General features: G+C 37.0%; 1 protein-coding gene across 5 annotated transcripts; it reads left to right on the top strand.

The window, feature by feature from the left end:
- Positions 1-6015, top strand: LOC110735538. 5 transcript variants are annotated; one of them, XM_021915750.1, is made up of 14 exons: positions 2-254; positions 1719-1779; positions 1857-2141; positions 2227-2301; positions 2500-3174; positions 3252-3389; positions 3479-3592; positions 4033-4352; positions 4575-4766; positions 4853-4899; positions 5070-5217; positions 5312-5418; positions 5497-5572; positions 5657-6015. In XM_021915750.1, exons 4-9 carry the CDS (start codon positions 2254-2256, stop codon positions 4591-4593), a joined length of 1314 nt encoding a protein of 437 aa, XP_021771442.1. In that variant the 5' UTR covers positions 2-254; positions 1719-1779; positions 1857-2141; positions 2227-2253; the 3' UTR covers positions 4594-4766; positions 4853-4899; positions 5070-5217; positions 5312-5418; positions 5497-5572; positions 5657-6015. The 5 variants fall into 5 exon arrangements, with proteins under 5 accessions (XP_021771435.1, XP_021771442.1, XP_021771421.1 ...); XM_021915743.1 differs by having other exon boundaries at positions 1-254; positions 2503-3174; positions 4033-4766; XM_021915729.1 differs by having other exon boundaries at positions 4033-4766.
- Positions 6016-12235: the final 6220 nt, after the last annotated feature.

Genomic DNA, 12235 nt, shown 5'->3' with positions numbered 1-12235 from the left:
ACGAGGAAAGGGTGAGACGTCCTTTTCACTTATAGCTTTTCGTATATCCTCTCTCCTCTTTCCTGTCGTATTTTCTCTCTCCTCTCTGTTGTTCCAATTTTTCTCTTTCGACGAAATTGAAACTGTCAATCTTCTTTGATTTTTTTCGACAAAATCGTCCACCGACGAAGAGTTGCTGGATTCATAGGTTCTCCCCGTTGGGATCTCTGTCCACCTCCGTCAAAATTAAAGCGTGAGACGTCCATCTCCTTCAGGTATGTATTTTTTTGTGTGTTTGAAGAAATTTGAAATAGGGTTATACTTGTAGTCGAGGATTAGTTATTGTTTTGTGTTGTTTAAATGAAAGATTGGTTTATTTTGATGAATTCGAGTGTTTGGATGGTCGAATTTAGGGTTTCGGGGGTCGAATTTAGGGGTAAGGTTTTCCAAATTCTCGAATTTCAATTGGAAAGTGGGTTATAAATGTACAAATAAGGTAAAAATTGTGCTTAAAGTCGTTTGTGTTCCATTAAATGTTTGTCAATTGGGGAAATCGGGTTTGAAAATGGGACAAAATCAGTGTGTGTTGGTTTTTTTTTTTTTTGTTATTTTTAAGCGTACTGAGAACGTTTTGTTGAGTTTAATGGTTTAAGGCTTGGTATTTCTGTTTTGGCTTCGTATCCACATGAATGTGTGTATGGTTTGTCTGATTTAATATCATTGTAGTTATTGTTTTATGTTGTTGAAATCAAAGATTGTTTTTTTTTTTTTTTAATGAAATCGGGGGTTTGGGGCGGGGGGGGGGGGGTCAAATTTTGGGGTTAGGTTTTCCAAAATGTCGAATTTCAATTGGGAAGTGGGTTTTAATTGTACAAATTAGGTATAAATTGCAGTAAATTCGTTGCTTGAACTATAGCCTCAATAGTCTTTTTTTTTTGGAGCAAAACTTCACATATATTTCTAAGACAAAGGCATTAACCACCTTTCAATGTTGATTGGTATATAGCTGTTACAAAGTTCATTATTAACACCCCTAGCTTTTGCTAGAAGCCTCATCACAAACACCTGTTGGGGATTAAATCATCAGGCTGTAATTACTCATCATGACTTGTGCCCATGGAACATTAAAGAAAATGAAAATGTGAATGATTCTTACCATTAGGGCCAGAGATATTGAGGCAAGCCAACCTTAGCCCACAAGAGCAAAAGACTATTGAGGCAATAGTTCAAGCAAGGTAGGTTTTCCATTAAATTCAATTGAGGAAATGCGGTTTAAATTGGCACAAAATATGGGAAGGGTGGAACTGTTTTATTAATTATAAGGGTAGTGAGAATGTTTTTTGAGGTTAATGGTTTAATGCTTAGTTTTTGTGGTTTGGGTTTCGCTTCGTATCCATATGAATGTGTGTATGGCTTGTCTGCTTTACTGTCATTGTAGAAATAATGTCCACTTTATTTCTTGGTTTAATGGAATCTTTCATGGTTTATGGGTTCACTGCGTTTGGTTTGTTTTGTATGATTGGCATATTGTTTTAAGAATTATGTCATTAGTAGTAGTGCCTTTCTTGTATTTGTAATCAGTTATTTAGTTTTGGGTTTGTTATTTGTAATCAGTTATTTGTTGTTATGCCTTTCTTGTAAGATTCTTGTAAGGAGTTTTTATTGTGTTAGATGTTTATTTGAAATGATTAAGGTATATTCTGTTAGAAAGCTAATGTTTGGTTCCAAATTATGTGCAGACTCAGTGTAGTGATGAAGAAAAAATCAATTGTTCGGTCGATGAATCGGACAAAGTGGGGGGTGAGTATTTATTTGTTGTTGTTGTTGGTGTGATAGAATTTTAAAAGTGGAACTAATTTTTGTAAGATGATTTTCAGGGTCCATTAAAAAGAGAGTTACGCAAACCTGTGGGTTCGTCATTGAATCTGAAACCAGTGGGCCAATCGAAGAAAATGGGGATTGGTAAACGAAAGGGAAGAATTGATGGTGAAGACGAAGAACATGATGATCAAGAACATGATGATCAGGAATCTGAATATTCGAGCAATGAGGATTCTGATTCTAGTTCTGGAGGATTTATGAAGATGATGATTAAGGAGTACATGAAGAGAAAGAGTAAGAAGAGAAAAGGGAAGTCGGTGTGTGGAGTGGGGAATAAGAAGGTATGAAGATTTTTTAGTTGTGAAGGATACCATTATTTTGTATGTGAAAATTTGAAATGTGAGAATTTGTTGCTTTTCCTTGTAGGGTATTCAAACATAAGGACATAGAGTTATGGCCGATGGTGTAGTCCTACGGAAACATTATGATAACATTGGGAAGGTATGGTTTGGTAATAGGTTATGTTAATGTGATGTGCTTCGCTTTGGTAGGTTTTGGTTATCTTCTATTTTGAAATAGAGTAATGGAAGTAATGGTCATGTGGTTTGGTTTGGTTATCTTTGAATCTAGTATTTAGTTTTAAGTGAATTTGAAAAACAGTGATGGGAGTAATGCTAATATGTTTGCTTTGTTTTGCAGCAGCCCAATGTTGTTTGTCGAGTGGATAAGTTTTGTTATCTGGTCAAGAAGTTAGATCCGAAGAGACGGGAGCTGGTGGAAAGTATGGGCTTTGGGGGGTTGTTGCATTTGGATATGAAAAATATCCCGAGGCAGTTTTATTACTGGCTGATGAGTAGGGTCTTTGGTGATGGGACAGTTGTCTTTGGTGATGGATCAATTCTTCCGCTAGGGCCAAACCAAGTAAGATCCATTCTTGGGATTCCTATGGGAAGGAAGGAAGTTCCTCTTGTTCTTGGCGATGACGAAGACGACACCCAGAAGATTATGCGGGTGTTTCAACAATACGGTGTTGGTTTGAAGCGAGAAACGGTGTCTCTCAATCTTGCAGCTGCAGCCATGTGCCCTGAGCATGAAGATGGTACTCTGGTGGAGCTGGAGACAGAATTTGATGAAGAGGACTTTATGATAGCTTTCCCAATTGTTGCCCTAGGAATGATAGTCTACACGACGACAAACAGTTCAAACTTAGTTGCATCGTTGGTGCCCACATTGGTAGTTGCATCTGTAGCAGGAGAATATGATTGGTGCAAGTTCACAATTGACTGGGTGCGCGAATCCGCTGATCGATTTCAAACAAAGTTCCAGAAAGATGGATTCCGTTATGGCTGTGGTGGGAGCTTCGTGTTTCTTATGGTAAAGGTTACCCTAAGTTTTTGGTTTTTTAATGCTTTAAGAAAGTGTATGCTAATTAAAGTTAGTGGAAAATGCAGATTTTTTATTTGGATCACCTCCATCGTGTACCAAATAGGTGGGGTGTATACCCCAGGCTGAAGGTTTGGGATTCTGACCATTTAAAAGCAGTTATAGATGAAGATAGGAGGTCTGATGAAGAGTTTGGATTTTTTCCGGTGAGAGTGGACAAAAAAAGTTGTGATTAATCATTTATGATAGGTTGTTAAATTGGAAGTGAGATTGTTAATTGGTACTTGTGTAACAGGTTCTTGACATTGCGTATGGGGAGGACCATCCTTTGGTTCCACGTAATGATGGAGATCTCGAGCTGGTGCACATTAAAGTTGCAAATACTTCGGTGAATTCTATAGCGGATCAGGTAATTGCTTATACACCTTGTGATTTGTTTGGGTATGGTGCATAGGATTGTTTGAGCTTGCTGCCTTCTAAATAGGATTGTTTACTTTTTTGCCTTTGCTTGTTATTTATGTTAAATCAAAGAACACCATTTTTGAATCTTGTGTTCTTTTCCTTATATTATTGGATCAGAAATCAGGGTTAGTTATTGTTCTATAATTGGAGCAGCATTTAACCAAAACTAGTAGACCATAGAGTGAATTTATACATGAATCTTATTATGGTGGTGTTTTAGTCGTCCCAATGAAAAAATGGATGGTTTTTAGTTTGAAGAGTATTATGTTCACATCGACGTAACATTGTAAACATATTTTGGCTTGATATATTTTGTTGAATTATAACTTTCATGTGGTCATAATAAGTCAGTTATTAATACTTTTCCCTGTTATTTATGGTGGTTAGGTGCTTGCTCTATTAACTCATAGGCTTGTTAGTCTAGTGGAGGGCATAGTTGGTAAAGCATTAGGCAGTAGTTCAAAGGCTGGTCATCTTGATATGCACACTGTCAGCATGGGTAAAGGGAGTCAGCCCCATCTTAGTGGGAGTAGTAACAAGGGTGCAAAAGTGTTGAAAGCACCCCAAGAGAAGTGCCCAGCTGAAGAGAAGGAATCTTGTAATTCTAGCAATGGTGAAATTGCTGATACGATGACTCGGGAAACAGCTTATGATAAGCGGTTGGAGACCTTTGTGAAAGGATGGAAGGATTTGAAGGATGAAAAGAAGTATTTTTTTTTTTGTCTATCCTTTCTACTTTCTAGCGGTTTATGTTAGTGTTAATGTTAAAGTTACATGAAAATATTTGGTTTGTCCATTTAGATAGTCCACATTGTCCTTAATCAATCTTGTAGATTAAAAGATTTATAGCTTTCTCTAACATGGTTAAAAAACTTAACTGAGACATATAGACTATGTCCAATTTAATTGGTTGTGTTTGTAATGGCAAGGAGGGACCGTCCATCATAGAGTGTGATGGAATGAATGCTACACCGAGGGACTGTTATGGTGTTGTGGTTCCTCGAGCCCGTCTTGGGCGGCATCAATATGTGAGAATGACATCGATTTTGTACACAAAGTACTAGGGGACAGTTGAGTTTCTGAATCGGAGGAAACGGATTTTGATTGATCCTTCCTATGCAGTAAGTATATGATGTATGAGTTGTTTTACTTGTCATTATTGGCATTTACTAACATTCGTGAAACATTTAACTTGTGATTTATGCAGATGATGATTAAGGCTAAGGAAAAGGATTATGCGAATCTTGCAAGGAAGTATGGCAAGCCGTTGTTAACTATTCCAAATGATGATATTCCACTAATATCTACCTAACTTTTTGTATTTTATAATGTTGTTGATATTTTTATTCTCATTAAATTATAATTTACTAGTATTTTATAATGTACCTAACTTTTTGTATTTTATAATGTTTGTTGTGAAACAGGTGTTTTTCTCAGTGCTTAATGGATCGTCAGAGAACGGGGATGAACACTGGTGGTGCCTTCATTGATTTGGTGAAGAAGCAATTCTAGATGATTGATTCATTATATCCGGATCCTTATGAACAACATTCAGAGCTTGTTTCTGAAATGGTTAGTAACTTGGCCACCCCACTTTTTGTGTTTTAACATAATTTTCAGTATAATTTGAAAATGGTGAGATTTTAAAAGTTGTACCAATCGGCAGGTGAAGGCCATTGATGTTCTTTTCCAATTGAAAGATCTGTTGTAGGAGTTGGGGACTTGTGAGAAATGGCCCAAGCATGTGGTGGGCATGGTAAAGCAGACGGATACGTAAGTTTATTAATTGTCGCATATAATGTCATACTATATTTTGTTCAATTCAACTAACCACATCCTATTAATGTATAGTTTCTCCTATGGTGTGCTAATGCTTGGTTGCATTAAGCACTATGCCCGTAATTGTCCTGATACTAGTTACTCTCTGGTATGTTTATTGTTCAAGATGGCTGCTTTGCTATTTTGTCTAGAGAAGAAGTTGTATAACAATTTTTGAAAATATTTTGTGCAGGAGAAGAACTTGAAGAAGAGGTTGTTTTTGGAGGATGCAAACAATTCTTGCAACGAATTATTAGCAAAATTTGATGAAATTCTGCCCAAGGATCGAGTCCGGCCCAGAAGGACTGTGTCTTCTCAAAACACTTTGTAGTTTTGGTCACTTAGGTATTTTTAGGTGGTGGAATTATTAGCTAATCTAAGGGAAAACTGTTGGGGTATTTGTGGTGTTTTTGTGGTGGAATTTGAATTTTTAGGTGGTTATTTGTGTTGGTGTGTTAAACCAAACCAAGTGGTTGGTCTTTATGTGGCGATATTTTGTTGTAGACAATGCAGGTTGCTTAGACAATGACAATGCAGGTTGCTTAGACAGTTTGGTTGATAGAGTTAATTCAGAACACATAAGTTGGTAAGAAAAATAAGTAACATAGGGAACACATACAAGTCAGTTAATTAACTAGTAATTGATTTAAAACAAGTCCGGAAAATACATTCCCATAACTACATACACTCTCACAAGGTTGATTCAAATTTCATAAATTAAATCTAATTTTCATATAGCTTTAAACAATAATACAATTCTAATTCACTAATAGCTTTTGAAACACGAATTCATTTGTAACTTAATAATAGCTTTTGAAACACCAATTTAATTCTAACTTACTAATACCCATAAAAACAGTAATTCATTTCTAAGTTACTAATAGCTTTACAAACACTCATTAAATTCTAATTTACTAGTAGCTTTAACAACACCAGCCCCGAGCAATAAAAAAAACTCAAAACTAGACTCCGATGTCCACCCAACACCCTCAGCGAAGTCACTTTCCGCATTTGTCTCATACAAATGGAGTGCATGTTGTATGCGTCTAACATACTCAGGTGGGTAGTTATTGTAGGTGAATGGTTCGACATTAACAAGAGATAAGTTATCTATCTCATCAAATCCATTTTCAGACCACATTGGGCATCGAAATGCAATGCGCTGCTCGGGGTTGGTAATAATAGCCTCAGTTGGATCCTCTTGTGTGAATTTCAGCCATTGATATGTCACTTTGATTCCTTGTTCATTAGGTGTAGTGAACCTCTTACCAGCAAGGATAACTCCCCACTCATTCCCCTTGCCAATTTGCTCATCCACATCCAACCACCAATCCTCAAGGTATTGGAAAAACTCAAAGAAACGTTTGAGGTAGGTGTGGTAAAGTGGGTACGCATAACACTCAGCTAGAGATCTCCTTAAGGTTCTCAAGTTGAAAGAGATGGCTATCTTTGCACCATCGACCAAGTACCACATGAAACAAAAAGCCTCCTTACGAAAGTAACGTGCTCTACCAACCTTGAATAGAGTGAAAAAAGGGTAATTTGGATGGAAATCTATACCTTTGATCGGTTCTTCTAAGCCACCCCTTGCAATCGTGGCTAGTTGATGACATAACATCATACGGTAGCTGTGTTTAGGCATGTACATATCCCTAATTAAAGCATTCGGATCGTGCACCCCGGTTTTGTTGATCTTGGCCACCCTTCGTAATAGCTTCTTACGTTTTCGTTCCTCACGAGAATTAGCTGCATAACCAAAACAAAACATATATATTAGTACCACTGAAACATCATTTTTAACGTGTATGAATTTAAATTTACCAATTGACATATTTATAAGTGCCACTGCAATGCTATTTGTAACCAAATACTACTACATATGCCACATGTTGCACTTAGTATCATCAGAGGACCACTGACACAGTAGGATAGTCCTTCGTAGTACCTTTGTTGCCCATGAGGTGGATGTTGAACTTCTTTTTTACTTCCGGTTGTTTGTTATGAAATGTAATGGTAGTAACACTTGTAGTTGAATTATATATACCATGAGTTGTTGTGGAATTGAATACATCAAACCACCTTTAATATCACAATTAAAATTTGCTAGGGGATGGGACTTGTATTGAATTAGATAATTTACTTTTACAGTGTAGGTGTTCATTGTCACAGCTGTACGTACTTTACCTTGCAATTCACATATTAAAACCAACTACCCTTTACTTAAAAGTTGGTAAAATAAGATAGTAACAGATGAATAGTTAAAAGACGGAAGGATAACGTTGTAGTAGCAAATAAATAATTTATTATGTCATATGATGCAGCTAAATAGTACCCTAAATCACCTAAATGATTCTCTACAGCAGATGAGTGGTACTCCCTTTTATACCGTAGTTAACCATAATGGTAATATTAAAGGTACCCTACTTAACCATAAAGGTACCCTAGTTAACCTTAATGGTACCCAAGTTTACCTTTATGCTACTCTAGTTAACCATAATGGTAACATAGTTAACCATAATGGTACCCTAGTTTAACCTTAGTTAACACAGATGGTACCCTAGCTTACCTTGATGGTACCCTAGTTAACACAGATGGTACCTAAGCTTACCTTGATGGTACCCTAGTTAACACAGATGGTACCCTAGATAACCTTGATGGTACCCTAGTTAACACAGATGGTACCCTAGATAACCTTGATGGTACCCTAGTTAACATAGATGGTACCCTAACCTTGATGGTACCCTAGTTTACGTAGATGGTACCCTAGCTAACATAGATGGTACCCTAGATAACCTTGATGGTACCCTTGGCGACCTTGATGGTATTCTTGTTGACCTTGACGGTACCGAAAATAACCTTGATGATACCCTAGGTAACCTTGTTACACTAGAGCACTTGAAGACCTTCGTATGTGATGCGGAACGGGCATCGCCTCCGTTCTAGGGAGTTGTTTGTATTTTTAACTACTAGCCATTCGCGGTACCATGACTTGGAAGTGTTGTCATACTGGTTCGAAATGAACATCTTGTTCGCGACTTGTTGTTCCCATTTGTCTCCTAGTGATGCCTTAACTTCCCGACTTGAGGTGAAAGTTTTCAACATTCCGTTGTTGTTTTTGAAGAAATCGGTGACCTCATTAACCCCAACGAATGCAATGTTGTATGTAGCTGCTATGTGTTTCATCTTTGTTGCTATTGAAATTAATATTTGACCCCTCTCCATGAATCCTCTTGCAGTGTTGTCATGAGCATGCCTGAACCAATGTGCAATGGAGTCCAGTATAATAACCCTAGTGTGTCGGCATCCTTCGTGGGAGCTCAACACAATTTGTTCCACTTGGTTCAAAACAAAAAATATTTGATCTGGGTCGTCAATTTTTTTAACAAGGATCGATGACAAAGGATCTTCCCCCACAACCGACCCACAAAACTCTTGCTTAGGGCGCTTAATCGGTTAGATGGAAACACCGGGAAAGCTTGAATGTAAATTGATGACCCATACAAACCTTCCGGAGGCATGAGCATGCAAGTTAGGAGCAACTGAAAACATATTTGTGTTTTTCCCACCCCACTTTCCCTATATATTTCAGCTAATTCGCCCCGTTTGTATTCCACCATCTAAAATAAAATCTATGATCTCGCATTTGGTTTTTATTTTAGGTTTCATTTTCAGAAGAAGGGTGTTGTGTTGTGGTTGATAAATGGTAAAACCTATATTTATAATATATTTCGGATAACGCACCTTCTTTTTAGATTGTAAGAAGGATTAGATTTGTATAGACTACAAGAGGATTACATTATCAACTAGTACACCCGAGGCGGTAACATTATCCGATATCGACCGTAACATTATCCGATTCAATTTTGGACTCTAACATTATCCGATACAAATTTGGACTTGCATGGACATAAAAAGTTGGAGTAACTAGAGGAAGTAAACTTTAATAATGAAATACATGAATGTTGTACAATTTCCAATTCATTTTCCTTGAGCCAAGTGAATTGTGTTGTCATGTTAGTTGACCTGAAATTTTTGTAGTTGGACTATTCTGGCACACAGTAACACCTAAGGGTAAATGGTAGCTCCACTCTGTAAAAGCACACAATAACAAAATTTTACCATGATATGTTTATTTTATTATATGACTATCTTTCATTTACTGTGTTTGTTTGATTTTTCTTCTCCTCTTACGACATTAATAAATAAAAAGTTAACACCTTATAAAAATATTTTAAAAAGTACATATTAAAAGCAAGTCTGCTAGGGTGATGAATTGTCAAATCAAATACTGATTTTGTTGTCAGATTGGGCAGAATGCTTGTTGAATTTAACAAAGTGGATTCACAATAGTGGGATTGTTTACTACTTCTTTTGAATTTTGTCGTTTGCTCTGTGAAGCACTCTACTTCAAAACACTCTCATCCAAACAAAATTCATCCACCGTACACCCCTGTAGCCATGTCCACTCGCCTCTATAGCATACGCAACGTTTGGGGTTGGCTAATGCAGCCACACCCAACTGAACCCATCATGTACTTCAGCCCTTTCATAACCTCACTTGAACCCGAGCTCAATTTCAACAACCTAAACTACTATGCTGGGGAAGATTACTTCCTTAACATGGACCTGATACCGCTGAACATCGTTCGGGAGCAACTAATTAAATCTCTTGATGATGAGACAACAACCTTCATCCCCAACAACATTATGGAGGTGAGTGACTTCGATGTACGGGCTGCTTACTATCCTACTTTGTCCGACCTAGAAGGATACCTCCACAAGGGTGTCCCGGCGTTCGCACGGTGGCTATGTCAAAAATCAATGGATGTGGTGGGTTCTCCCTTCATACCCTTGGAGTTGATCCCTGTCTTCGACCGTAAGCTAATTGTGATGACCGACCATCTTCCTATCTACACCATTCCTCTTGATGAAAAGCAAATATTCATAGGGTCTAAGAGTGTTGCAATTCATGTAATTAAAGTCAATGTTAACATTACATTGGTTAGTTTTAATGTTTTCACTTGTAAAACATCCTTAAGAGGAATTAAGTACCACCGTATCTCTGTGTGTGGCTCGAAGGAAGACATTCCGGGCGCTCCATATTTTCCAAGAGGTGCTACATTTATTGTGTGAAATGCTAGAAATGTCAACCGTCCATCTTTCAAAGAAACTTTCAATAAGCTATACAATGCTTTTTCCCCGGAAGTTTTGGTCATGACGACAGCCAGAGCTGACGCTGCTTTGCTGGGGTACGTGAAAGATGCCCTTCAAGGGGTGTACTCGGTTGATGGTTTCGGGTTGGTAAATGGGTACTACGGTGTGCTTGTAATTTGGCAAAAATCCGATGTTTATCCCTAGGTGACTTACAGGGGTGAGGCTATGTACGACCAACAAATGGGTGTCGATTTTCAGGTATTAAGTAGTTAGTTTCACTTATTATTTAACAATACTTGTTTTGAATAATTAATGGGTTTTATGTCTCACATCATAATAGTGAAGTAGCATTTGTTTTAATCAATAATTGTCATTGTACTAGCCAAGGCCGAAATTCCTTCCAAGCCCCAATCGACTCCACCCTGCATCAACTTGGTACAAAGACAGAGGGGGGAATGATGATGGAGCTGTGAATTCAGACAACGATCACTTGTTTATGTAGGATAACGCAAGTGTTGCGGGATTAAGCTATTATGTTATGTTACTATGTTATGTATTATTTGTGGGATGCGGAACTATGTTTAAGCTCTTTATTTAAGCTACTATGTTTGTACTATGTTTAAGCTTCATTATATATGTCATTATTATGGAACACAATATTAATGTGTTATGTTTAAATTACTATTATATGAGGCAGAATTAGAATTTATTGATTTCAAAAGTGAACCACAACCATGTTTTTAAAACCATTTGATGTAGCAAAATTTCTAAAATTTTTATAAGACATATATCATAGATGTATCAAAAATATTTTTCAACTTAGCATACACATTATTTATAAAATTTTGTTCAAATTTGAACCACAACAAAGTCAAATACAACTAACACATTATTTATAAAATTTATATTTCAAATTAACAAATGAACTACCATAGCAGCCACAAAGGCCAATATTACATATTTCATAGTAGCAAATTTTTTTTCAAGTACATCAATCCTCTTCCAAATCTCCATTAAACCATTGTTGGTGGTGCTTCTAATTATACCCTCCTCCCTTGCCCATTTCCAAAAAGAACAAGACCTGCACTTGTAGTATGGTCGTCTTGGATTAGCCTCGGATAATGAAATACGGAACTCTGAAATTGCTTGACCCCCGCAGTTGCAACGTTTAGCAGCCACCCAAACGATGTCGCCGGAACCAATTACAAAATTGGTTTCACGGCCAACTGAAGAGGATGTGTTCAAAGACATGTTTTTTGTATATCCAAAGTCAGTGTATTCCTTTTAGTAACTCAATAGGATATGTGTATTCATAAGCAAAGGGAAATGAAAGAGTTTTTAAGTCCTAAAATAATTTTCGCGGTGAAAACACCAAAAATTGGCGCTTCTCCAAAAGAATATGGGCCTGGGAATTACATGGGCTTCAAATGGTCTAATTACCTATATCTTTTATTAAACTGTAATCAGTATAAGTACCACTGGAGAACAAACTAAAAGTTCATTTATACAAAACAATATCATAATGCGACTCTAAGCACATGTCAGTTCAACAGGACAAATTTTCAATGGTACATAATACAATAATGTCATAACGACATTTGTACATGTTTTATTTTCA

This window comes from Chenopodium quinoa, unplaced genomic scaffold, assembly GCF_001683475.1.
Source record: "Chenopodium quinoa cultivar QQ74 unplaced genomic scaffold, ASM168347v1, whole genome shotgun sequence".
NCBI classification, from domain to species: Eukaryota; Viridiplantae; Streptophyta; class Magnoliopsida; order Caryophyllales; family Amaranthaceae; genus Chenopodium; species Chenopodium quinoa.
Note: the sequence above shows the minus strand (reverse complement) of the source record. Positions and strands in the feature narration are given on the sequence as shown.